Here is a 23203-nt window from a genome sequence, read left to right on the forward strand (position 1 = left end):
TAGTGTCAGGGGGAGATGATGAGGGGGTAGTAGTAGTGTCAGGGGGAGATGATGAGGGGGGTAGTAGTAGTGTCAGGGGGAGATGATGAGGGGGTAGTAGTAGTGTCAGGGGGAGATGATGAGGGGGTAGTAGTAGTGTCAGGGAGAGATGATGAGGGGTAGTAGTAGTGTCAGGGGGAGATGATGAGGGGGTAGTAGTAGTGTCAGGGGGAGATGATGAGGGCGGTAGTAGTAGTGTCAGGGGGAGATGATGAGGGGGATAGTAGTGTTGGGGGGGGAGATGATGAGGGGATAGTAGTAGTGTCAGGGGGAGATGATGAGCGGAGTAGTAGTAGTGTCAGAGGGAGATGATGAGGGGGTAGTAGTAGTGTCAGGGGGAGATGATGAGGGGATAGTAGTAGTGTCGGAGGGGGGGAGATGATGAGGGGGGTAGTAGTGTCAGGGGGAGATGATGAGGGGGATAGTAGTGTTGGGGGGGGAGATGATGAGGGGATAGTAGTAGTGTCAGGGGGAGATGATGAGCGGAGTAGTAGTAGTGTCAGGGGGAGATGATGGGGGGGTAGTAGTAGTGTCAGGGGGAGATGATGAGGGGGTAGTAGTAGTGTCAGGGGGAGATGATGAGGGGGTAGTAGTAGTGTCAGGGGGAGATGATGAGGGGGATAGTAGTAGTGTCAGGGGGAGATGATGAGGGGGTAGTAGTGGTGTCAGGGGGAGATGATGAGGGGATAGTAGTAGTGTCAGGGGGAGATGATGAGGGGGTAGTAGTAGTGTCAGGGGGAGATGATGAGGGGGATAGTAGTAGTGTCAGGGGGAGATGATGAGGGGGTAGTAGTAGTGTCAGGGGGAGATGATGAGGGGGTTAGTAGTAGTGTCAGGGGGAGATGATGAGGGGGGTAGTAGTAGTGTCAGGGGGAGATGATGAGGGGGGTAGTAGTAGTGTCAGGGGGAGATGATGAGGGGGATAGTAGTGTCAGGGGGAGATGATGAGGGGGATAGTAGTGGTGTCAGGGGGAGATGATGAGGGGGATAGTAGTGGTGTCAGGGGGAGATGATGAGGGGGATAGTAGTAGTGTCAGGGGGAGATGATGAGGGGGTAGTAGTAGTGTCAGGGGGAGATGATGAGGGGGGTAGTAGTAGTGTCAGGGGGAGATGATGAGGGGGGTAGTAGTAGTGTCAGGGGGAGATGATGAGGGGGATAGTAGTGGTGTCGGGGAGATGATGAGGGGGTAGTAGTAGTGTCGGGGAGATGATGAGGGGGGTAGTAGTAGTGTCAGGGGGAGATGATGAGGGGGATAGTAGTAGTGTCAGGGGGAGATGATGAGGGGGTAGTAGTAGTAGTATCGGGGAGATGATGAGGGGGTAGTAGTAGTGTCAGGGGGAGATGATGAGGGGGTAGTAGTGGTGTCAGGGGGAGATGATGAGGGGGGTAGTAGTAGTGTCAGGGGGAGATGATGAGGGGAGTAGTAGTGTCAGGGGAGATGATGAGGGGAGTAGTAGTAGTGTCAGGGGGAGATGATGAGGGGGGTAGTAGTAGTGTCAGGGGGAGATGATGAGGGGGGTAGTAGTAGTGTCAGGGGGAGATGATGAGGGGGATAGTAGTGGTGTCGGGGAGATGATGAGGGGGTAGTAGTAGTGCCAGGGGGAGATGATGAGGGGGTAGTAGTAGTGTCAGGGGGAGATGATGAGGGGGGTAGTAGTAGTGTCAGGGGGAGATGATGAGGGGGGTAGTAGTAGTGTCAGGGGGAGATGATGAGGGGATAGTAGTAGTGTCGGGGAGATGATGAGGGGGGTAGTAGTAGTGTCAGGGGGAGATGATGAGGGGGATAGTAGTAGTGTCAGGGGGAGATGATGAGGGGGTAGTAGTAGTAGTATCGGGGAGATGATGAGGGGGTAGTAGTAGTGTCAGGGGGAGATGATGAGGGGGTAGTAGTGGTGTCAGGGGGAGATGATGAGGGGGGTAGTAGTAGTGTCAGGGGGAGATGATGAGGGGGTAGTAGTGGTGTCAGGGGGAGATGATGAGGGGAGTAGTAGTAGTGTCAGGGGGAGATGATGAGGGGGGTAGTAGTGGTGTCAGGGGGAGATGATGAGGGGAGTAGTAGTAGTGTCAGGGGGAGATGATGAGGGGGGTAGTAGTAGTGTCAGGGGGAGATGATGAGGGGGATAGTAGTAGTGTCAGGGGGAGATGATGAGGGGGATAGTAGTGGTGTCAGGGGGAGATGATGAGGGGGATAGTAGTGGTGTCAGGGGGAGATGATGAGGGGGTAGTAGTAGTGTCAGGGGGAGATGATGAGGGGGTAGTAGTAGTGTCAGGGGGAGATGATGAGGGGAGTAGTAGTGTCAGGGGAGATGATGAGGGGGGTAGTAGTAGTGTCAGGGGGAGATGATGAGGGGGGTAGTAGTAGTGTCAGGGGGAGATGATGAGGGGGATAGTAGTGGTGTCGGGGAGATGATGAGGGGGTAGTAGTAGTGTCAGGGGGAGATGATGAGGGGGGTAGTAGTAGTGTCAGGGGAGATGATGAGGGGGATAGTAGTAGTGTCAGGGGGAGATGATGAGGGGGTAGTAGTAGTAGTAGTATCGGGGAGATGATGAGGGGGTAGTAGTAGTGTCAGGGGGAGATGATGAGGGGGTAGTAGTGGTGTCAGGGGGAGATGATGAGGGGGGTAGTAGTAGTGTCAGGGGGAGATGATGAGGGGGTAGTAGTGGTGTCAGGGGGAGATGATGAGGGGAGTAGTAGTAGTGTCAGGGGGAGATGATGAGGGGGGTAGTAGTGGTGTCAGGGGGAGATGATGAGGGGAGTAGTAGTAGTGTCAGGGGGAGATGATGAGGGGAGTAGTAGTAGTGTCAGGGGGAGATGATGAGGGGGGTAGTAGTAGTGTCAGGGGGAGATGATGAGGGGGATAGTAGTAGTGTCAGGGGGAGATGATGAGGGGAGTAGTAGTGTCGGGGGGAGATGATGAGGGGGATAGTAGTAGTGTCAGGGGGAGATGATGAGGGGAGTAGTAGTGTCGGGGGGAGATGATGAGGGGGATAGTAGTAGTGTCAGGGGGAGATGATGAGGGGGATAGTAGTAGTGTCAGGGGAGATGATGAGGGGGGTAGTAGTAGTGTCAGGGGGAGATGATGAGGGAGTAGTAGTAGTGTCAGGGGGAGATGATGAGGGGATAGTAGTGTCAGGGGGAGATGATGAGGGGGTAGTAGTAGTGTCGGGGGGGAGATGATGAGGGGGGTACTAGTAGTGTCAGGGGAGATGATGAGGGGGTAGTAGTAGTGTCAGGGGGAGATGATGAGGGGGATAGTAGTGGTGTCGGGGAGATGATGAGGGGGTAGTAGTAGTGTCAGGGGGAGATGATGAGGGGGTAGTAGTAGTGTCAGGGGGAGATGATGAGGGGGGTAGTAGTAGTGTCAGGGGGAGATGATGAGGGGGGTAGTAGTAGTGTCAGGGGAGATGATGAGGGGGTAGTAGTAGTGTCAGGGGGAGATGATGAGGGGGGTAGTAGTAGTGTCAGGGGGAGATGATGAGGGGGTAGTAGTAGTGTCAGGACGAGATGATGAGGGAGTAGTAGTAGTGTCAGGGGGAGATGATGAGGGGATAGTAGTAGTGTCAGGGGGAGATGATGAGGGGGTAGTAGTAGTGTCGGGGAGATGATGAGGGGGGTAGTAGTAGTGTCAGGGGGAGATGATGAGGGGGTAGTAGTAGTGTCAGTGGGAGATGATGAGGGGGTAGTAGTAGTGTCAGGGGGAGATGATGAGGGGGATAGTAGTGGTGTCGGGGAGATGATGAGGGGGTAGTAGTGGTGTCAGGGGGTGATGATGAGGGGAGTAGTAGTAGTGTCAGGGGGAGATGATGAGGGGGATAGTAGTAGTGTCAGGGGAGATGATGAGGGGGGTAGTAGTAGTGTCAGGGGGAGATGATGAGGGAGTAGTAGTAGTGTCAGGGGGAGATGATGAGGGGGATAGTAGTGTCAGGGGGAGATGATGAGGGGGTAGTAGTAGTGTCGGGGGGGAGATGATGAGGGGGGTACTAGTAGTGTCAGGGGAGATGATGAGGGGGTAGTAGTAGTGTCAGGGGGAGATGATGAGGGGGATAGTAGTGGTGTCGGGGAGATGATGAGGGGGTAGTAGTAGTGTCAGGGGGAGATGATGAGGGGGTAGTAGTAGTGTCAGGGGGAGATGATGAGGGGGGTAGTAGTAGTGTCAGGGGAGATGATGAGGGGGTAGTAGTAGTGTCAGGGGGAGATGATGAGGGGGGTAGTAGTAGTGTCAGGGGGAGATGATGAGGGGGTAGTAGTAGTGTCAGGACGAGATGATGAGGGGGTAGTAGTAGTGTCAGGGGAGATGATGAGGGGGTAGTAGTAGTGTCAGGGGGAGATGATGAGGGGGGTAGTAGTAGTGTCAGGGGGAGATGATGAGGGGGGTAGTAGTAGTGTCAGGGGGAGATGATGAGGGGGGAGTAGTAGTGTCAGGGGGAGATGATGAGGGGGTAGTAGTAGTGTCAGGGGGAGATGATGAGGGGGATAGTAGTGGTGTCGGGGAGATGATGAGGGGGTAGTAGTGGTGTCAGGGGGTGATGATGAGGGGAGTAGTAGTAGTGTCAGGGGGAGATGATGAGGGGTAGTAGTAGTGTCAGGGGGAGATGATGAGGGGTAGTAGTAGTGTCAGGGGGAGATGATGAGGGGGGTAGTAGTAGTGTCAGTGGGAGATGATGAGGGGGGTAGTAGTAGTGCCAGGGGGAGATGATGAGGGGGTAGTAGTAGTGCCAGGGGGAGATGATGAGGGGGTAGTAGTAGTGCCAGGGGGAGATGATGAGGGGGTAGTAGTAGTATCAGGGGGAGATGATGAGGGGGGTAGTAGTAGTGTCAGGGGGAGATGATGAGGGGGGTAGTAGTAGTGTCAGGGGGAGATGATGAGGGGGATAGTAGTAGTGTCAGGGGGAGATGATGAGGGGGGTAGTAGTGGTGTCGGGGAGATGATGAGGGGGTAGTAGTAGTGTCGGGGGGAGATGATGAGGGGGATAGTAGTAGTGTCAGGGGGAGATGATGAGGGGGTAGTAGTAGTGTCAGGGGGAGATGATGAGGGCGTAGTAGTAGTGTCAGGGGGAGATGATGAGGGGGGTAGTAGTAGTGTCAGGGGGAGATGATGAGGGGGTAGTAGTAGTGTCAGGGGAGATGATGAGGTCGTAGTAGTAGTGTCAGGGGGAGATGATGAGGGGGTAGTAGTAGTGTCAGGGGAGATGATGAGGGGGATAGTAGTAGTGTCAGGGGGAGATGATGAGGGGGTAGTAGTAGTGTCAGGGGGAGATGATGAGGGGGTAGTAGTAGTGTCAGGGGGAGATGATGAGGGGATAGTAGTGGTGTCGGGGAGATGATGAGGGGGTAGTAGTAGTGTCAGGGGGAGATGATGAGGGGGTAGTAGTAGTGTCAGGGGGAGATGATGAGGGGGATAGTAGTAGTGTCAGGGGGAGATGATGAGGGGTAGTAGTAGTGTCAGGGGGAGATGATGAGGGGGTAGTAGTAGTGTCAGGGGGATAGTAGTAGTGTCAGGGGAGATGATGAGGGGGTAGTAGTAGTGTCGGGGAGATGATGAGGGGATAGTAGTAGTGTCGGGGAGATGATGAGGGGATAGTAGTAGTGTCAGGGGGAGATGATGAGGGGATAGTAGTAGTGTCGGGGGGGGGAGATGATGAGGGGGGTAGTAGTAGTGTCAGGGGGAGATGATGAGGGGGGTAGTAGTAGTGTCAGGGGGAGATGATGAGGGGGGTAGTAGTAGTGTCAGGGGGAGATGATGAGGGGGTAGTAGTAGTGTCAGGGGGAGATGATGAGGGGGTAGTAGTAGTGTCAGGGGGAGATGATGAGGGGGGTAGTAGTAGTGTCAGGGGGAGATGATGAGGGGGGTAGTAGTAGTATCAGGGGGAGATGATGAGGGGGATAGTAGTAGTGTCAGGGGGAGATGATGAGGGGGGTAGTAGTGGTGTCGGGGAGATGATGAGGGGGTAGTAGTGTCGGGGGGAGATGATGAGAGGGATAGTAGTAGTGTCAGGGGGAGATGATGAGGGGGTAGTAGTAGTGTCAGGGGGAGATGATGAGGGCGTAGTAGTAGTGTCAGGGGGAGATGATGAGGGGGGTAGTAGTAGTGTCAGGGGGAGATGATGAGGGGGTAGTAGTAGTGTCAGGGGGAGATGATGAGGGGGGTAGTAGTAGTGTTGGGGGGGGAGATGATGAGGGGATAGTAGTAGTGTCAGGGGGAGATGATGAGCGGAGTAGTAGTAGTGTCAGGGGGAGATGATGAGGGGGTAGTAGTAGTGTCAGGGGGAGATGATGAGGGGGTAGTAGTAGTGTCAGGGGGAGATGATGAGGGGGTAGTAGTAGTGTCAGGGGGAGATGATGAGGGGGGTAGTAGTAGTGTCAGGGGGAGATGATGAGGGGTAGTAGTAGTGTCAGGGGGAGATGATGAGGGGTAGTAGTAGTGTCAGGGGGAGATGATGAGGGGAGTAGTAGTGTCAGGGGAGATGATGAGGGGGGTAGTAGTAGTGTCAGGGGGAGATGATGAGGGGGGTAGTAGTAGTGTCAGGGGGAGATGATGAGGGGGGTAGTAGTAGTGTCAGGGGGAGATGATGAGGGGGGGTAGTAGTAGTGTCAGGGGGAGATGATGAGGGGGTAGTAGTAGTGTCAGGGGGAGATGATGAGGGGTAGTAGTAGTGTCAGGGGGAGATGATGAGGGGGGTAGTAGTAGTGTCAGGGGGAGATGATGAGGGGGGTAGTAGTAGTGTCAGGGGGAGATGATGAGGGGGGGTAGTAGTAGTGTCAGGGGGAGATGATGAGGGGGATAGTAGTAGTGTCAGGGGGAGATGATGAGGGGGGTAGTAGTAGTGTCAGGGGGAGATGATGAGGAAGATAGTAGTAGTGTCAGGGGGAGATGATGAGGGGGTAGTAGTAGTGTCAGGGGGAGATGATGAGGGGGTTAGTAGTAGTGTCAGGGGGAGATGATGAGGGGGGTAGTAGTAGTGTCAGGGGGAGATGATGAGGGGGTAGTAGTAGTGTCAGGGGGAGATGATGAGGGGGATAGTAGTGGTGTCAGGGGGAGATGATGAGGGGGATAGTAGTGGTGTCAGGGGGAGATGATGAGGGGGATAGTAGTGGTGTCAGGGGGAGATGATGAGGGGGATAGTAGTAGTGTCAGGGGGAGATGATGAGGGGAGTAGTAGTGTCAGGGGAGATGATGAGGGGGGTAGTAGTAGTGTCAGGGGGAGATGATGAGGGGGGTAGTAGTAGTGTCAGGGGGAGATGATGAGGGAGTAGTAGTAGTGTCAGGGGGAGATGATGAGGGGGATAGTAGTAGTGTCAGGGGGAGATGATGAGGGGGTAGTAGTAGTAGTATCGGGGAGATGATGAGGGGGTAGTAGTAGTGTAGGGGGAGATGATGAGGGGGTAGTAGTGGTGTCAGGGGGAGATGATGAGGGGGTAGTAGTAGTGTCAGGGGGAGATGATGAGGGGGGTAGTAGTAGTGTCAGGGGGAGATGATGAGGGGGGTAGTAGTAGTGTCAGGGGGAGATGATGAGGGGGTAGTAGTAGTGTCAGGGGGAGATGATGAGGGGGGTAGTAGTAGTGTCCGGGGGGAAATGATGAGGGGAGTAGTAGTAGTGTCAGGGGGAGATGATGAGGGGGGTAGTAGTAGTGTCAGGGGGAGATGATGAGGGGGGTAGTAGTAGTGTCAGGGGGAGATGATGAGGGGGTAGTAGTAGTGTCGGGGAGATGATGAGGGGAGTAGTAGTAGTGTCAGGGGGAGATGATGAGGGGGGTAGTAGTAGTGTCAGGGGGAGATGATGAGGGGGTAGTAGTAGTGTCCGGGGGGAAATGATGAGGGGAGTAGTAGTAGTGTCAGGGGGAGATGATGAGGGGGGTAGTAGTAGTGTCAGGGGGAGATGATGAGGGGGTAGTAGTAGTGTCAGGGGAGATGATGAGGGGGTAGTAGTAGTGTCGGGGGGAGATGATGAGGGGGATAGTAGTAGTGTCAGGGGGAGATGATGAGGGGGATAGTAGTAGTGTCAGTGGGAGATGATGAGGGGGTAGTAGTAGTGTCAGGGGGAGATGATGAGGGGGGTAGTAGTAGTGTCAGGGGGAGATGATGAGGGGGGTAGTAGTAGTGTCAGGGGGAGATGATGAGGGGGTAGTAGTAGTGTCAGGGGGAGATGATGAGGGGGGTAGTAGTAGTGTCAGGGGGAGATGATGAGGGGGATAGTAGTAGTGTCAGGGGGAGATGATGAGGGGGTAGTAGTAGTGTCAGGGGGAGATGATGAGGGGGTAGTAGTAGTGTCAGGGGGAGATGATGAGGGGGTAGTAGTAGTGTCAGGGGAGATGATGAGGGGCTAGTAGTAGTGTCGGGGAGATGATGAGGGGAGTAGTAGTAGTGTCAGGGGGAGATGATGAGGGAGTAGTAGTAGTGTCAGGGGGAGATGATGAGGGAGTAGTAGTAGTGTCAGGGGGAGATGATGAGGGAGTTGTAGTAGTGTCAGGGGGAGATGATGAGGGGGATAGTAGTGTCAGGGGGAGATGATGAGGGGGATAGTAGTGTCAGGGGGAGATGATGAGGGGGGTAGTAGTGTCAGGGGGAGATGATGAGGGGATAGTAGTAGTGTCAGGGGGAGATGATGAGGGGATAGTAGTAGTGTCAGGGGGAGATGATGAGGGGGATAGTAGTGGTGTCGGGGAGATGATGAGGGGGTAGTAGTAGTGTCAGGGGGAGATGATGAGGGGGATAGTAGTAGTGTCAGGGGGAGATGATGAGGGGGATAGTAGTAGTGTCAGGGGGAGATGATGAGGGGGTAGTAGTAGTGTCAGGGGGAGATGATGAGGGGGTAGTAGTAGTGTCAGGGGGAGATGATGAGGGGGGTAGTAGTAGTGTCAGGGGGAGATGATGAGGGGGTAGTAGTAGTGTCAGGGGGAGATGATGAGGGGGGTAGTAGTAGTGTCGGGGGGGGGGGTAGTAGTAGTGTCAGGGGGAGATGATGAGGGGATAGTAGTAGTGTCAGGGGGAGATGATGAGCGGAGTAGTAGTAGTGTCAGGGGGAGATGATGAGGGGGTAGTAGTAGTGTCAGGGGGAGATGATGAGGGGGTAGTAGTAGTGTCAGGGGGAGATGATGAGGGGGGTAGTAGTAGTGTCAGGGGGAGATGATGAGGGGATAGTAGTAGTGTCAGGGGGAGATGATGAGGGGGTAGTAGTAGTGTCAGGGGGAGATGATGAGGGGGTAGTAGTAGTGTCAGGGGGAGATGATGAGGGGGTAGTAGTAGTAGTGTCAGGGGGAGATGATGAGGGGGGTAGTAGTAGTGTCAGGGGGAGATGATGAGGGGGATAGTAGTAGTGTCAGGGGGAGATGATGAGGGGGATAGTAGTAGTGTCAGGGGGAGATGATGAGGGGAGTAGTAGTGGTGTCGGGGAGATGATGAGGGGGATAGTAGTAGTGTCGGGGAGATGATGAGGGGATAGTAGTAGTGTCAGGGGGAGATGATGAGGGGATAGTAGTAGTGTCGGGGGGGGGGGAGATGATGAGGGGGGTAGTAGTAGTGTCAGGGGGAGATGATGAGGGGGGTAGTAGTGTTGGGGGGGGAGATGATGAGGGGATAGTAGTAGTGTCAGGGGGAGATGATGAGGGGGTAGTAGTAGTGTCAGCGGGACATGATGAGCGAGTAGTAGTGGTGTCAGATGGAAGAGGACTATTGGAGTAGTAGTAGTGTCAGGGGGAGATGATGAGGGGGGTAGTAGTGTCGGGGAGATGATGAGGGGGGTAGTAGTAGTGTCAGGGGGAGATGATGAGGGGATAGTAGTAGTGTCAGGGGGAGATGATGAGGGGGATAGTAGTAGTGTCGGGGGGAGATGATGAGGGGGGTAGTAGTGGTGTCAGGGGGAGATGATGAGGGGGGTAGTAGTAGTGTCAGGGGGAGATGATGAGGGGGGTAGTAGTAGTGTCAGGGGGAGATGATGAGGGGGGTAGTAGTAGTGTCAGGGGGAGATGATGAGGGGGTAGTAGTAGTGTCAGGAGGAGATGATGAGGGGATAGTAGTAGTGTCGGGGAGATGATGAGGGGGTAGTAGCAGTGTCGGGGAGATGATGAGGGGAGTAGTAGTAGTGTCAGGGGGAGATGATGAGGGGAGTAGTAGTAGTGTCAGGGGGAGATGATGAGGGAGTAGTAGTAGTGTCAGGGGGAGATGATGAGGGAGTAGTAGTAGTGTCAGGGGGAGATGATGAGGGAGTAGTAGTAGTGTCAGGGGGAGATGATGAGGGGGATAGTAGTGTCAGGGGGAGATGATGAGGGGGATAGTAGTGTCAGGGGGAGATGATGAGGGGGGTAGTAGTGTCAGGGGGAGATGATGAGGGGATAGTAGTAGTGTCAGGGGGAGATGATGAGGGGATAGTAGTAGTGTCAGGGGGAGATGATGAGGGGGATAGTAGTGGTGTCGGGGAGCTGATGAGGGGGTAGTAGTAGTGTCAGGGGGAGATGATGAGGGGGATAGTAGTAGTGTCAGGGGGAGATGATGAGGGGGATAGTAGTAGTGTCAGGGGGAGATGATGAGGGGGTAGTAGTAGTGTCAGGGGGAGATGATGAGGGGGTAGTAGTAGTGTCAGGGGGAGATGATGAGGGGGGTAGTAGTAGTGTCAGGGGGAGATGATGAGGGGGTAGTAGTAGTGTCGGGGGGAGATGATGAGGGGGGTAGTAGTAGTGTCGGGGGGGGGGTAGTAGTAGTGTCAGGGGGAGATGATGAGGGGATAGTAGTAGTGTCAGGGGGAGATGATGAGCGGAGTAGTAGTAGTGTCAGGGGGAGATGATGAGGGGGTAGTAGTAGTGTCAGGGGGAGATGATGAGGGGGTAGTAGTAGTGTCAGGGGGAGATGATGAGGGGGGTAGTAGTAGTGTCAGGGGGAGATGATGAGGGGATAGTAGTAGTGTCAGGGGGAGATGATGAGGGGGTAGTAGTAGTGTCAGGGGGAGATGATGAGGGGGTAGTAGTAGTGTCAGGGGGAGATGATGAGGGGGTAGTAGTAGTAGTGTCAGGGGGAGATGATGAGGGGGGTAGTAGTAGTGTCAGGGGGAGATGATGAGGGGGATAGTAGTAGTGTCAGGGGGAGATGATGAGGGGGATAGTAGTAGTGTCAGGGGGAGATGATGAGGGGAGTAGTAGTGGTGTCGGGGAGATGATGAGGGGGATAGTAGTAGTGTCGGGGAGATGATGAGGGGATAGTAGTAGTGTCAGGGGGAGATGATGAGGGGATAGTAGTAGTGTCGGGGGGGGGGGTGATGATGAGGGGGGTAGTAGTAGTGTCAGGGGGAGATGATGAGGGGGGTAGTAGTGTTGGGGGGGGGAGATGATGAGGGGATAGTAGTAGTGTCAGGGGGAGATGATGAGGGGGTAGTAGTAGTGTCAGCGGGACATGATGAGCGAGTAGTAGTGGTGTCAGATGGAAGAGGACTATTGGAGTAGTAGTAGTGTCAGGGGGAGATGATGAGGGGGGTAGTAGTGTCGGGGAGATGATGAGGGGGGTAGTAGTAGTGTCAGGGGGAGATGATGAGGGGATAGTAGTAGTGTCAGGGGGAGATGATGAGGGGGATAGTAGTAGTGTCGGGGGGAGATGATGAGGGGGGTAGTAGTGGTGTCAGGGGGAGATGATGAGGGGGGTAGTAGTAGTGTCAGGGGGAGATGATGAGGGGGGTAGTAGTAGTGTCAGGGGGAGATGATGAGGGGGGTAGTAGTAGTGTCAGGGGGAGATGATGAGGGGGTAGTAGTAGTGTCAGGGGGAGATGATGAGGGGATAGTAGTAGTGTCGGGGAGATGATGAGGGGGTAGTAGCAGTGTCGGGGAGATGATGAGGGGAGTAGTAGTAGTGTCAGGGGGAGATGATGAGGGGGGTAGTAGTAGTGTCAGGGGGAGATGATGAGGGGGTAGTAGTAGTGTCAGGGGGAGATGATGAGGGGAGTAGTAGTGGTGTCAGGGGGAGATGATGAGGGGAGTAGTAGTGGTGTCAGTGGGAGATGATGAGGGGAGTAGTAGTGGTGTCAGGGGGAGATGATGAGGGGGATAGTAGTAGTGTCAGGGGGAGATGATCAGGGGGTAGTAGTAGTGTCGTGGGACATGATGAGGGGGATAGTAGTAGTGTCAGGGGGAGATGATGAGGGGGATAGTAGTGGTGTCAGGGGGAGATGATGAGGGGGGTAGTAGTGGTGTCAGGGGGAGATGATGAGAGGGTAGTAGTGGTGTCAGGGGGAGATGATGAGGGGGGTAGTAGTAGTGCCAGGGGGAGATGATGAGGGGGTAGTAGTAGTGTCAGGGGGAGATGATGAGGGGGATAGTAGTAGTGTCAGGGGGAGATGATGAGGGGGTAGTAGTAGTGTCGGGGGGAGATGATGAGGGGGGTAGTAGTAGTGTCAGGGGGAGATGATGAGCGAGTAGTAGTAGTGTCAGGGGGAGATGATGAGGGGGGTAGTAGTAGTGTCAGGGGGAGGAGATGAGGGGGGTAGTAGTAGTGTCAGGGGGAGATGATGAGGGGGTAGTAGTAGTGCCAGGGGGAGATGATGAGGGGGTAGTAGTAGTGCCAGGGGGAGATGATGAGGGGGTAGTAGTAGTGCCAGGGGGAGATGATGAGGGGGTAGTAGTAGTGTCAGGGGGAGATGATGAGGGGATAGTAGTAGTGTCAGGGGGAGATGATGAGGGGATAGTAGTAGTGTCAGGGGGAGATGATGAGGGGGATAGTAGTAGTGTCAGGGGGAGATGATGAGGGGGATAGTAGTGGTGTCAGGGGGAGATGATGAGAGGGTAGTAGTGGTGTCAGGGGGAGATGATGAGGGGGTAGTAGTGGTGTCAGGGGGAGATGATGAGGGGGTAGTAGTAGTGCCAGGGGGAGATGATGAGGGGGTAGTAGTAGTGCCAGGGGGAGATGATGAGGGGGTAGTAGTAGTGCCAGGGGGAGATGATGAGGGGGTAGTAGTAGTGCCAGGGGGAGATGATGAGGGGGTAGTAGTAGTGCCAGGGGGAGATGATGAGGGGGTAGTAGTAGTGCCAGGGGGAGATGATGAGGGGGTAGTAGTAGTGTCAGGGGGAGATGATGAGGGGGATAGTAGTAGTAGTGTCGGAGATATGATGAGGGGAGGAGTAGTGGTGACGGGTCTGAGATGATGAGGGGAGTAGTAGTAGTGGTGTCGGTGGGGGGGGGGGGATGATGAGGGGAGATGGTATTGGTGGCGGGGTTCGATCACCCTTCCTGTTTTCGGTGTGGCGGTCACTACAGAGCAGAGGATAGAGGCTCCTGATGCTCCGGATACAGACAGTAGTCTATGGTAACGGTGTGCCAGCTGTGGCATCAGACGGGTTGGCTGGCAGACCCCATTGTTGTCGCTGGCTTGTACATCAGCGCTCGCAGCTTCTGCGCCGTCGGCACGGCACAAGTGTACAGCGCTACGCGGATAGCGCCCGTACCGGCGCCGTGAGCCTACGATGGGAGAGGGTCAAGGTGGGAAAATAAGGGATCCAGCCTTCTCTCGCCTGCAGAGCGCCATTACGTATAATGTAGACCGCTGCTGCTGCAGAACCTCCTTGGTTGTACAGAATTCATGTCCATAACTGCCTGCAGACAGCGCCATAATGTGCCGGGCGCGGTCAGTGACTGTATGACGGCGCGGCTCCTGCTCTCACTGATGGAGGCCGGTTATCGGCTCCTGTTCTCTGGTGTCCGTCATGGAGTATTATACAATATATTGTCTCAGGAGTCCCATGTAAGACAGTCAGTCCTGTGCCGCCTCCCTCTAACCCCACGTCACCCCTGATGAAGCCGGTCGTGGCGACACATATTGGGAGGGGGGGGGATGGACTCGCTTATTGCCCTCCTATTACTAAGATTGGCAGGCTTGCTTGGCTTTAGCCAGTTTGGCCCGACTACAAGCCCGCTTACAACCCACGTCTTACCGCCGGTGCCCATGCCCTCTCATCAGGACCACAACCACGCTCAAGCCATCATTCTTCATTCCTGCCGGACGCACGTCCTTACGGGGGGCTGAGCTGCTGAGAACGAGGGGTTAATGGACGTGATCAGCCGCAGGACACGAGGTCGCTCATTGGCTGGATGCTACCCGGTTGGTGGCGTCAGGCGGACGAGTGCTCTAAGGATTTGTTTATCAAAGCCACAAAGGGGTTAAGATCTGATCACGTTTTCCACAACAGCTTCCCAACTTGGCCCTTATGATATATACCCAGGATATGCAATACATATCTGATAGCTGGGGGCCACCTCTGGGACCTGCACCCCTATACAGAACTGATGAGATGTCCGCTGCATCCAGGTGGAGAATGGAGACGTGACCAAACATATTCGCAGCTCTCATTCACTTCTATGGGAGCTACAGGAAGAGCCGCCTGGAGGTGAGACCCCCATCTATCAGCCATGTGTGGAGCATCCTGTGAGACCCCCATCTGTCAGCCATGTGTGGGGCATCCTGTGAGACCCCCATCTATCAGCCATGTGTTGGGCGTCCTGTGAGACCCCCATCTATCAGCCATGTGTGGGGCATCCTGTGAGACCCCCATCTATCAGCCATGTGTGGGGCGTCCTGTGAGACCCCCATCTGTCAGCCATGTGTGGGGCATCCTGTGAGGCCCCCATCTATCAGCCATGTGTGGGGCATCCTGCGGGTCCCCCATCTATCAGCCATGTGTGGGGCATCCTATGAGACCCCCATCTATCAGCCATGTGTGGGGCATCCTGTGAGACCCCCATCTGTCAGCCATGTGTGGGGCATCCTGTGAGACCCCCATCTATCAGCCTTGTGTGGGGCATCCTGTGAGATCCCCATCTATCAGCCTTGTGTGGGGCATCCTGCGGGACCCCCATCTATCAGCCATGTGTGGGGCATCCTGCGGGACCCCCATCTATCAGCCATGTGTGGGGTATCCTGCGAGACCCCCATATATCAGCCATGTGTGGGGCATCCTGTGAGACCCCCATCTGTCAGCCATGTGTGGGGCATCCTGTGAGACCCCCATCTATCAGCCTTGTGTGGGGCATCCTGTGAGACCCCCATCTGTCAGCCTTGTGTGGGGCATCCTGTGAGACCCCCACTGTCAGCCATGTGTGGGGCGTCCTGTGAGACCCCCATCTATCAGCCATGTGTGGGGCATCCTATGAGATGCCCATCTATCAGCCATGTGTGGGGCATCCTGTGAGATCCCCATCTATCAGCCATGTGTGGGGCATCCTGTGGATGGGAATCCTCCTCTAATCCATGGGGTGATGGAGAACCTGCCTCTCAGCGCTCTATAAGTGACTTCTGTATGTCCCCTATGATGTCCCCTGTATGATTACAGCCGCTCCTCTCCTCATAAAGGTTCCCGCAGGACCAGATCCTCCACATCAGCCAGTTTTCTTCTCCTGAATGACTCACCAAGGATGGACAAGGAGCGGAATGAGATTACCGAGATCCTACTGAACGCCGCCTTGGAGATCATCTACCTGCTGACCGGAGAGGTGAGCGGCTCTAGATTCCTATCGGTAAGTAGGCACATTATAGCAAGGAGAAACATAGAAGATGATGGCAGGAGGAGAGCACATGGTCCATCTAGTCTGATATTTATATAGAGACATAGAAGATGATGGCAGGCGGAGAGCACATGGCCCATCTAGTCTGATATCTATATAGAGACATAGAAGATGATGGCAGGAGGACAGCACAAGGTCCATCTAGTCTGATATCTATATAGAGACATAGAAGATGATGGCAGGGGGAGAGCACATGGTCCATCTAATCTGATATCTATATAGAGACATAGAAGATGATGGCAGGGGGAGAGCACATGGTCCATCTAATCTGATATCTATATAGAGACATAGAAGATGATGGCAGGGGGAGAGCACATGGTCCATCTAGTCTGATATCTATATAGAGACATAGAAGATGATGGCACGAGGAGAGCACATGGTCCATCTAGTCTGATATCTATATAGAGACATAGAAGATGATGGCAGGAGGAGAGCACATGGTCCATCTAGTCTGATATCTATATAGAGACATAGAGGATGATGGCAGGCGGAGAGCACATGGTCCATCTAGTCTGATATTTATATAGAGACATAGAAGATGACGGCAGGAGGAGAGCACATGGCCCATCTAGTCTGATATCTATATAGGGACATAGAAGATGATGGCAGGGGGAGAGCACATGGTCCATCTAGTCTGATATCTATATAGAGACATAGAAGATGACGGCAGGAGGAGAGCACATAGGCCATCTAGTCTGATATCTATATAGAGACATAGAAGATGATGGCAGGGGGAGAGCACATGGTCCCTCTAGTCTGATATCTATATAGAGACATAGAAGATGATGGCAGGGGGAGGAGAGCACATGGTCCATCTAGTCTGATATCTATATAGAGACATAGAAGATGATGGCAGGAGGAGAGCACATGGCCCATCCAGTGTGATATCTATATAGAGACATAGACGATGATGGCAGGGGGAGAGCACATGGTCCATCTAGTCTGATATCTATATAGAGACATAGAAGATGATGGCAGGGGGAGAGCACATGGTCCATCTAGTCTGATATCTATATAGAGACATAGAAGATGACGGCAGGGGGAGAGCACATGGTCCATCCAGTCTGATATCTATATAGAGACATAGAAGATGATGGCAGGAGGAGAGCACCTGGTTCATCTAATCTGATATCTATATAGAGACATAGAAGATGATGGCAGGGGGAGAGCACATGGTCCATCTAGTCTGATATCTATATAGAGACATAGAAGATGATGGTGGGTGGAGAGTACATGGTCCATCTAGTCTGATATCTATATAGAGACATAGAAGATGACAGCAGGAGGAGAGTACATGGTCCATCTAGTCTGATATCTATATAGAGACATAGAAGATGACAGCAGGAGGAGAGCACATGGTCCATCTAGTCTGATATCTATATAGAGACATAGAAGATGATGGCAGGGGGAGAGCACATGGTCCATCTAGTCTGATATCTATATTGTGACATAGAAGATGAAGGCAGGAGGAGAGCACATGGTCCATCTAGTCTGATATCTATATAGACACAAGGAAGATGATGGCAGGAGGAGAGCACATGGACCATCTAGTCTGATATCTATATAGAGACATAGAAGATGACGGCAGGAGGAGAGCACATGGTCCATCTAGTCTGATATCTATATAGAGACATAGAAGATGATGGCAGGAGGAGAGCACATGGTCCATCTAGTCTGATATCTATATTGTGACATAGAAGATGAAGGCAGGAGGAGAGCACATGGTCCATCTAGTCTGATATCTATATAGACACAAGGAAGATGATGGCAGGAGGAGAGCATATGGTCCATCTAGTCTGATATCTATATAGAGACATAGAAGATGATGGCAGGGGGAGAGCACATGGCCCATCTAGTCTGATATCTATATAGAGACATAGAAGATGATGGCAGGAGGAGAGCACATGGACCATCTAGTCTGATATCTATATTATGACATAGAAGATGATGGCAGGAGGAGAGCACATGGTCCATCTAGTCTGATATCTATATAGAGACATAGAAGATGATGGCAGGAGGAGAGCACATGGTCCATCTAGTCTGATATCTATATAGAGACATAGAAGATGATGGCAGGAGGAGAGCACATGGCCCATCTAGTCTGATATCTATATAGAGACATAGAAGATGATGGCAGGAGGAGAGCACATGGCCCATCCAGTGTGATATCTATATAGAGACATAGAAGATGATGGCAGGGGGAGAGCACATGGTCCATCTAGTCTGATATCTATATAGAGACATAGAAGATGATGGCAGGGGGAGAGCACATGGTCCATCTAGTCTGATATCTATATAGAGACATAGAAGATGACGGCAGGGGAAGAGCACATGGTGCATCCAGTCTGATATCTATATAGAGACATAGAAGATGATGGCAGGAGGAGAGCACCTGGTTCATCTAATCTGATATCTATATAGAGACATAGAAGATGATGGCAGGGGGAGAGCACATGGTCCATCTAGTCTGATATCTATATAGAGACATAGAAGATGATGGTGGGTGGAGAGTACATGGTCCATCTAGTCTGATATGTATATAGAGACATAGAAGATGATGGCAGGGGGAGAGCACATGGTCCATCTAGTCTGATATCTATATTGTGACATAGAAGATGAAGGCAGGAGGAGAGCACATGGTCCATCTAGTCTGATATCTATATAGACACAAGGAAGATGATGGCAGGAGGAGAGCACATGGACCATCTAGTCTGATATCTATATAGAGACATAGAAGATGACGGCAGGAGGAGAGCACATGGTCCATCTAGTCTGATATCTATATAGAGACATAGAAGATGATGGCAGGAGGAGAGCACATGGTCCATCTAGTCTGATATCTATATTGTGACATAGAAGATGAAGGCAGAAGGCGAGCACATGGTCCATCTAGTCTGATATCTATATAGACACAAGGAAGATGATGGCAGGAGGAGAGCATATGGTCCATCTAGTCTGATATCTATATAGAGACATAGAAGATGATGGCAGGGGGAGAGCACATGGCCCATCTAGTCTGATATCTATATAGAGACATAGAAGATGATGGCAGGAGGAGAGCACATGGACCATCTAGTCTGATATCTACATTATGACATAGAAGATGATGGCAGGAGGAGAGCACATGGTCCATCTAGTCTGATATCTATATAGAGACATAGAAGATGATGGCAGGAGGAGAGCACAGGGTCCATCTAGTCTGATATCTATATAGAGACATAGAAGATGACGGCAGGGGGAGAGCACATGGTCCATCCAGTCTGATATCTATATAGAGACATAGAAGATGATGGCAGGAGGAGAGCACCTGGTTCATCTAATCTGATATCTATATAGAGACATAGAAGATGATGGCAGGGGGAGAGCACATGGTCCATCTAGTCTGATATCTATATAGAGACATAGAAGATGATGGTGGGTGGAGAGTACATGGTCCATCTAGTCTGATATCTATATAGAGACATAGAAGATGACAGCAGGAGGAGAGTACATGGTCCATCTAGTCTGATATCTATATAGAGACATAGAAGATGACAGCAGGAGGAGAGCACATGGTCCATCTAGTCTGATATCTATATAGAGACATAGAAGATGATGGCAGGGGGAGAGCACATGGTCCATCTAGTCTGATATCTATATTGTGACATAGAAGATGAAGGCAGGAGGAGAGCACATGGTCCATCTAGTCTGATATCTATATAGACACAAGGAAGATGATGGCAGGAGGAGAGCACATGGACCATCTAGTCTGATATCTATATAGAGACATAGAAGATGACGGCAGGAGGAGAGCACATGGTCCATCTAGTCTGATATCTATATAGAGACATAGAAGATGATGGCAGGAGGAGAGCACATGGTCCATCTAGTCTGATATCTATATTGTGACATAGAAGATGAAGGCAGGAGGAGAGCACATGGTCCATCTAGTCTGATATCTATATAGACACAAGGAAGATGATGGCAGGAGGAGAGCATATGGTCCATCTAGTCTGATATCTATATAGAGACATAGAAGATGATGGCAGGGGGAGAGCACATGGCCCATCTAGTCTGATATCTATATAGAGACATAGAAGATGATGGCAGGAGGAGAGCACATGGACCATCTAGTCTGATATCTATATTATGACATAGAAGATGATGGCAGGAGGAGAGCACATGGTCCATCTAGTCTGATATCTATATAGAGACATAGAAGATGATGGCAGGAGGAGAGCACATGGTCCATCTAGTCTGATATCTATATAGAGACATAGAAGATGATGGCAGGAGGAGAGCACATGGCCCATCTAGTCTGATATCTATATAGAGACATAGAAGATGATGGCAGGAGGAGAGCACATGGCCCATCCAGTGTGATATCTATATAGAGACATAGAAGATGATGGCAGGGGGAGAGCACATGGTCCATCTAGTCTGATATCTATATAGAGACATAGAAGATGATGGCAGGGGGAGAGCACATGGTCCATCTAGTCTGATATCTATATAGAGACATAGAAGATGACGGCAGGGGAAGAGCACATGGTCCATCCAGTCTGATATCTATATAGAGACATAGAAGATGATGGCAGGAGGAGAGCACCTGGTTCATCTAATCTGATATCTATATAGAGACATAGAAGATGATGGCAGGGGGAGAGCACATGGTCCATCTAGTCTGATATCTATATAGAGACATAGAAGATGATGGTGGGTGGAGAGTACATGGTCCATCTAGTCTGATATGTATATAGAGACATAGAAGATGATGGCAGGGGGAGAGCACATGGTCCATCTAGTCTGATATCTATATTGTGACATAGAAGATGAAGGCAGGAGGAGAGCACATGGTCCATCTAGTCTGATATCTATATAGACACAAGGAAGATGATGGCAGGAGGAGAGCACATGGACCATCTAGTCTGATATCTATATAGAGACATAGAAGATGACGGCAGGAGGAGAGCACATGGTCCATCTAGTCTGATATCTATATAGAGACATAGAAGATGATGGCAGGAGGAGAGCACATGGTCCATCTAGTCTGATATCTATATTGTGACATAGAAGATGAAGGCAGAAGGCGAGCACATGGTCCATCTAGTCTGATATCTATATAGACACAAGGAAGATGATGGCAGGAGGAGAGCATATGGTCCATCTAGTCTGATATCTATATAGAGACATAGAAGATGATGGCAGGGGGAGAGCACATGGCCCATCTAGTCTGATATCTATATAGAGACATAGAAGATGATGGCAGGAGGAGAGCACATGGACCATCTAGTCTGATATCTATATTATGACATAGAAGATGATGGCAGGAGGAGAGCACATGGTCCATCTAGTCTGATATCTATATAGAGACATAGAAGATGATGGCAGGAGGAGAGCACATGGTCCATCTAGTCTGATATCTATATAGAGACATAGAAGATGATGGCAGGGGGAGAGCACATGGCCCATCTAGTCTGATATCTATATAGAGACATAGAAGATGATGGCAGGAGGAGAGCACATGGTCCATCTAGTCTGATATCTATATAGAGACATAGAAGATGACAGCAGGAGGAGAGTACATGGTCCATCTAGTCTGATATCTATATAGAGACATAGAAGATGACAGCAGGAGGAGAGCACATGGTCCATCTAGTCTGATATCTATATAGAGACATAGATGATGACTGCAGGCTGTAGAATAACGTTCTCTATGCCTCTGCTGATAAGTTTTGTGCCTGGGTCTTTCTTTGTTTACCTTTGTTTTATTAGCAGATTGCAGGCGAAGTATTCCATTCAGACCTGTCAATCTGTTCCCCATTAGTTCTGTATCTTCCATCCCGGCTGTGATAATTCAGCATCGGAGTTATAACACTAAGCACTTACCTTTCATGTCTTTGGGTCGTTGTGTGTTTAGTCCTCTCTATTTATCCCACCTGTCCTGTATTGTGCCAGTTTCTCCACAAACCCCAGACTTGTTCAATAAGTCAGGCCATCCTCTGTGTTGATAGATCCCCTTATCATAGGGGGTTATGGACCAGCCTCATCCAGTATGAGATGGAGGGTGGTCTTGATGCCATCCATCTCATCGCCACCGTCTTCCTGGCCGTCCCTGATGAATATGTTGTCTTGATTGGTCCACGCTGCCTCATCCATCAGTCCAAATATTGCCATTTTAGGATCCCAAACCAGAGGGGTCGATAGAAAACTGAAAACTTCCCCCCCAGAATTTCTTACATAAGAACGTTCCCACAATAAGTGCCAACAATCGGCATCGGGCTGGTGACACCTATGGCAAGATGTTATGCTAATTCTACCCATTTTGTTTAAACGACCTGGTGTAAGACGTGCCTGGCATATAATATACAGGGGAATGAGTTTATTATTGCCGGTGACACCAGCAGATGCGATCCCATTGCCTCCTGCCAATCTCCTGTCGTCAATGTGGGAATATTAGTCTTCCACTTATCATAAACTGATAATGGATCGTGGTCCATTGTGGCCGACAGCAGAGGTATATAGATCGTTGATATGAGCCCCCTAGGTCCCTGGGTTTAATAATTCCCACTATTAGGTACTTGGACATTTTGATAGAATTTGGTGGAAACTGAGCATTTAAAGCATGCCTTAGCTGAAAATATCTAAAGAGTTGTCATGCGGGCATCTGTAGCCTCTCCCATAGCTGCATATAGGACAGCATTATATTATCCCCTCATACATGTATCCCCAGAGCGACCCAATATCCTACATCCTGGAATGAGGGCAGGGTGGGATCTCCCCACAGAGGGGTGTCAGTCATTGTGTCAGCTGCACGCCACACCGACAGGGCCAACCTCTGTAGAGGCAGGAGTGTAGATGGTTTTGTATATTCTGGGTGTTCCAAAAACCAATTACATTTCACCCAGTTACTTCGCTAGCAAGATAATAGTCAGCCAATGGCATCTCCTCCCCGACAAACCAGAAACGGTTGGATCCTTACCCACGTTTTACAATACTATTATTGATGCTTCATGGAGGGTGGGAGGCAGTCTTCCCGGTATTCCCACGGTAAAGCATCACACCATATTGGAGAGGGTTGATCTACTTTCGGTGCACCTCCAGGGGGGACGCCCGGTCCAGGGGATTTGTTTAATGCCATTTCTTCGATTGCTTGTTGAATTCCTCTGGTAAATCTATCTGTTCTGACGAAAGAGATGGAAGAACTGGATCTTGGAGATGCCCCAGATCATCTGTCCCCAATCTACTATTTGGGGAGGTGTGTAGGTTAGCATGGTATTCCTTAAATCTGGTCACACCAGATTGAGCCTCCGTTAGTAAGTGTCCGTCAGCAGCCTTAATCTTAAGTACAGAATTAGACTGTCCGTTCTGTGTAATTGAAGTGGCCAGAAGACGACCCGCCTGATGACCCAGCTCAAAAAAATCCTGCTTGGTGAAGGACCGTTTCCTTTTAGTTTACCATGTGGCTGGTGTTTGTAGAGACGGCTCGGCCCTCGCCGCTGCGTCTTATTAGTGTCTGTGGGGTCTGTAATATATGGCTACTTGCTGTTCCATCCACAGATCGGCCTGGGAAGGATATAGTTGACCTATAACAGCCTGAGATGGCTTTCATGGTTTCCCATCTATTCGGTCTTTAGCCTAAAGGGGTTGA

At 51.4% G+C, this 23203-nt stretch overlaps 1 protein-coding gene across 5 annotated transcripts in view; it reads left to right on the forward strand.

Annotated features, from left to right (window-relative positions):
* LOC136627261 (zinc finger protein 260-like) overlaps nt 1–23203 on the forward strand; it is a 70194-nt gene that overhangs the window by 29283 nt on the left and 17708 nt on the right. For 3 of the 5 annotated variants that reach the window (XM_066602212.1, XM_066602208.1, XM_066602210.1), the window contains exon 2: nt 15362–15525. In XM_066602212.1, coding sequence (XP_066458309.1) covers nt 15424–15525 — 102 coding nt within the window. In that variant the 5' untranslated portion in view covers nt 15362–15423. The remainder of the gene's footprint in view (nt 1–15361; nt 15526–23203) is intronic. The other 2 variants (XM_066602209.1, XM_066602211.1) reach the window with 1 other exon arrangement.

This window comes from Eleutherodactylus coqui, chromosome 5, assembly GCF_035609145.1.
Source record: "Eleutherodactylus coqui strain aEleCoq1 chromosome 5, aEleCoq1.hap1, whole genome shotgun sequence".
NCBI classification, from domain to species: domain Eukaryota; kingdom Metazoa; phylum Chordata; class Amphibia; order Anura; family Eleutherodactylidae; genus Eleutherodactylus; species Eleutherodactylus coqui.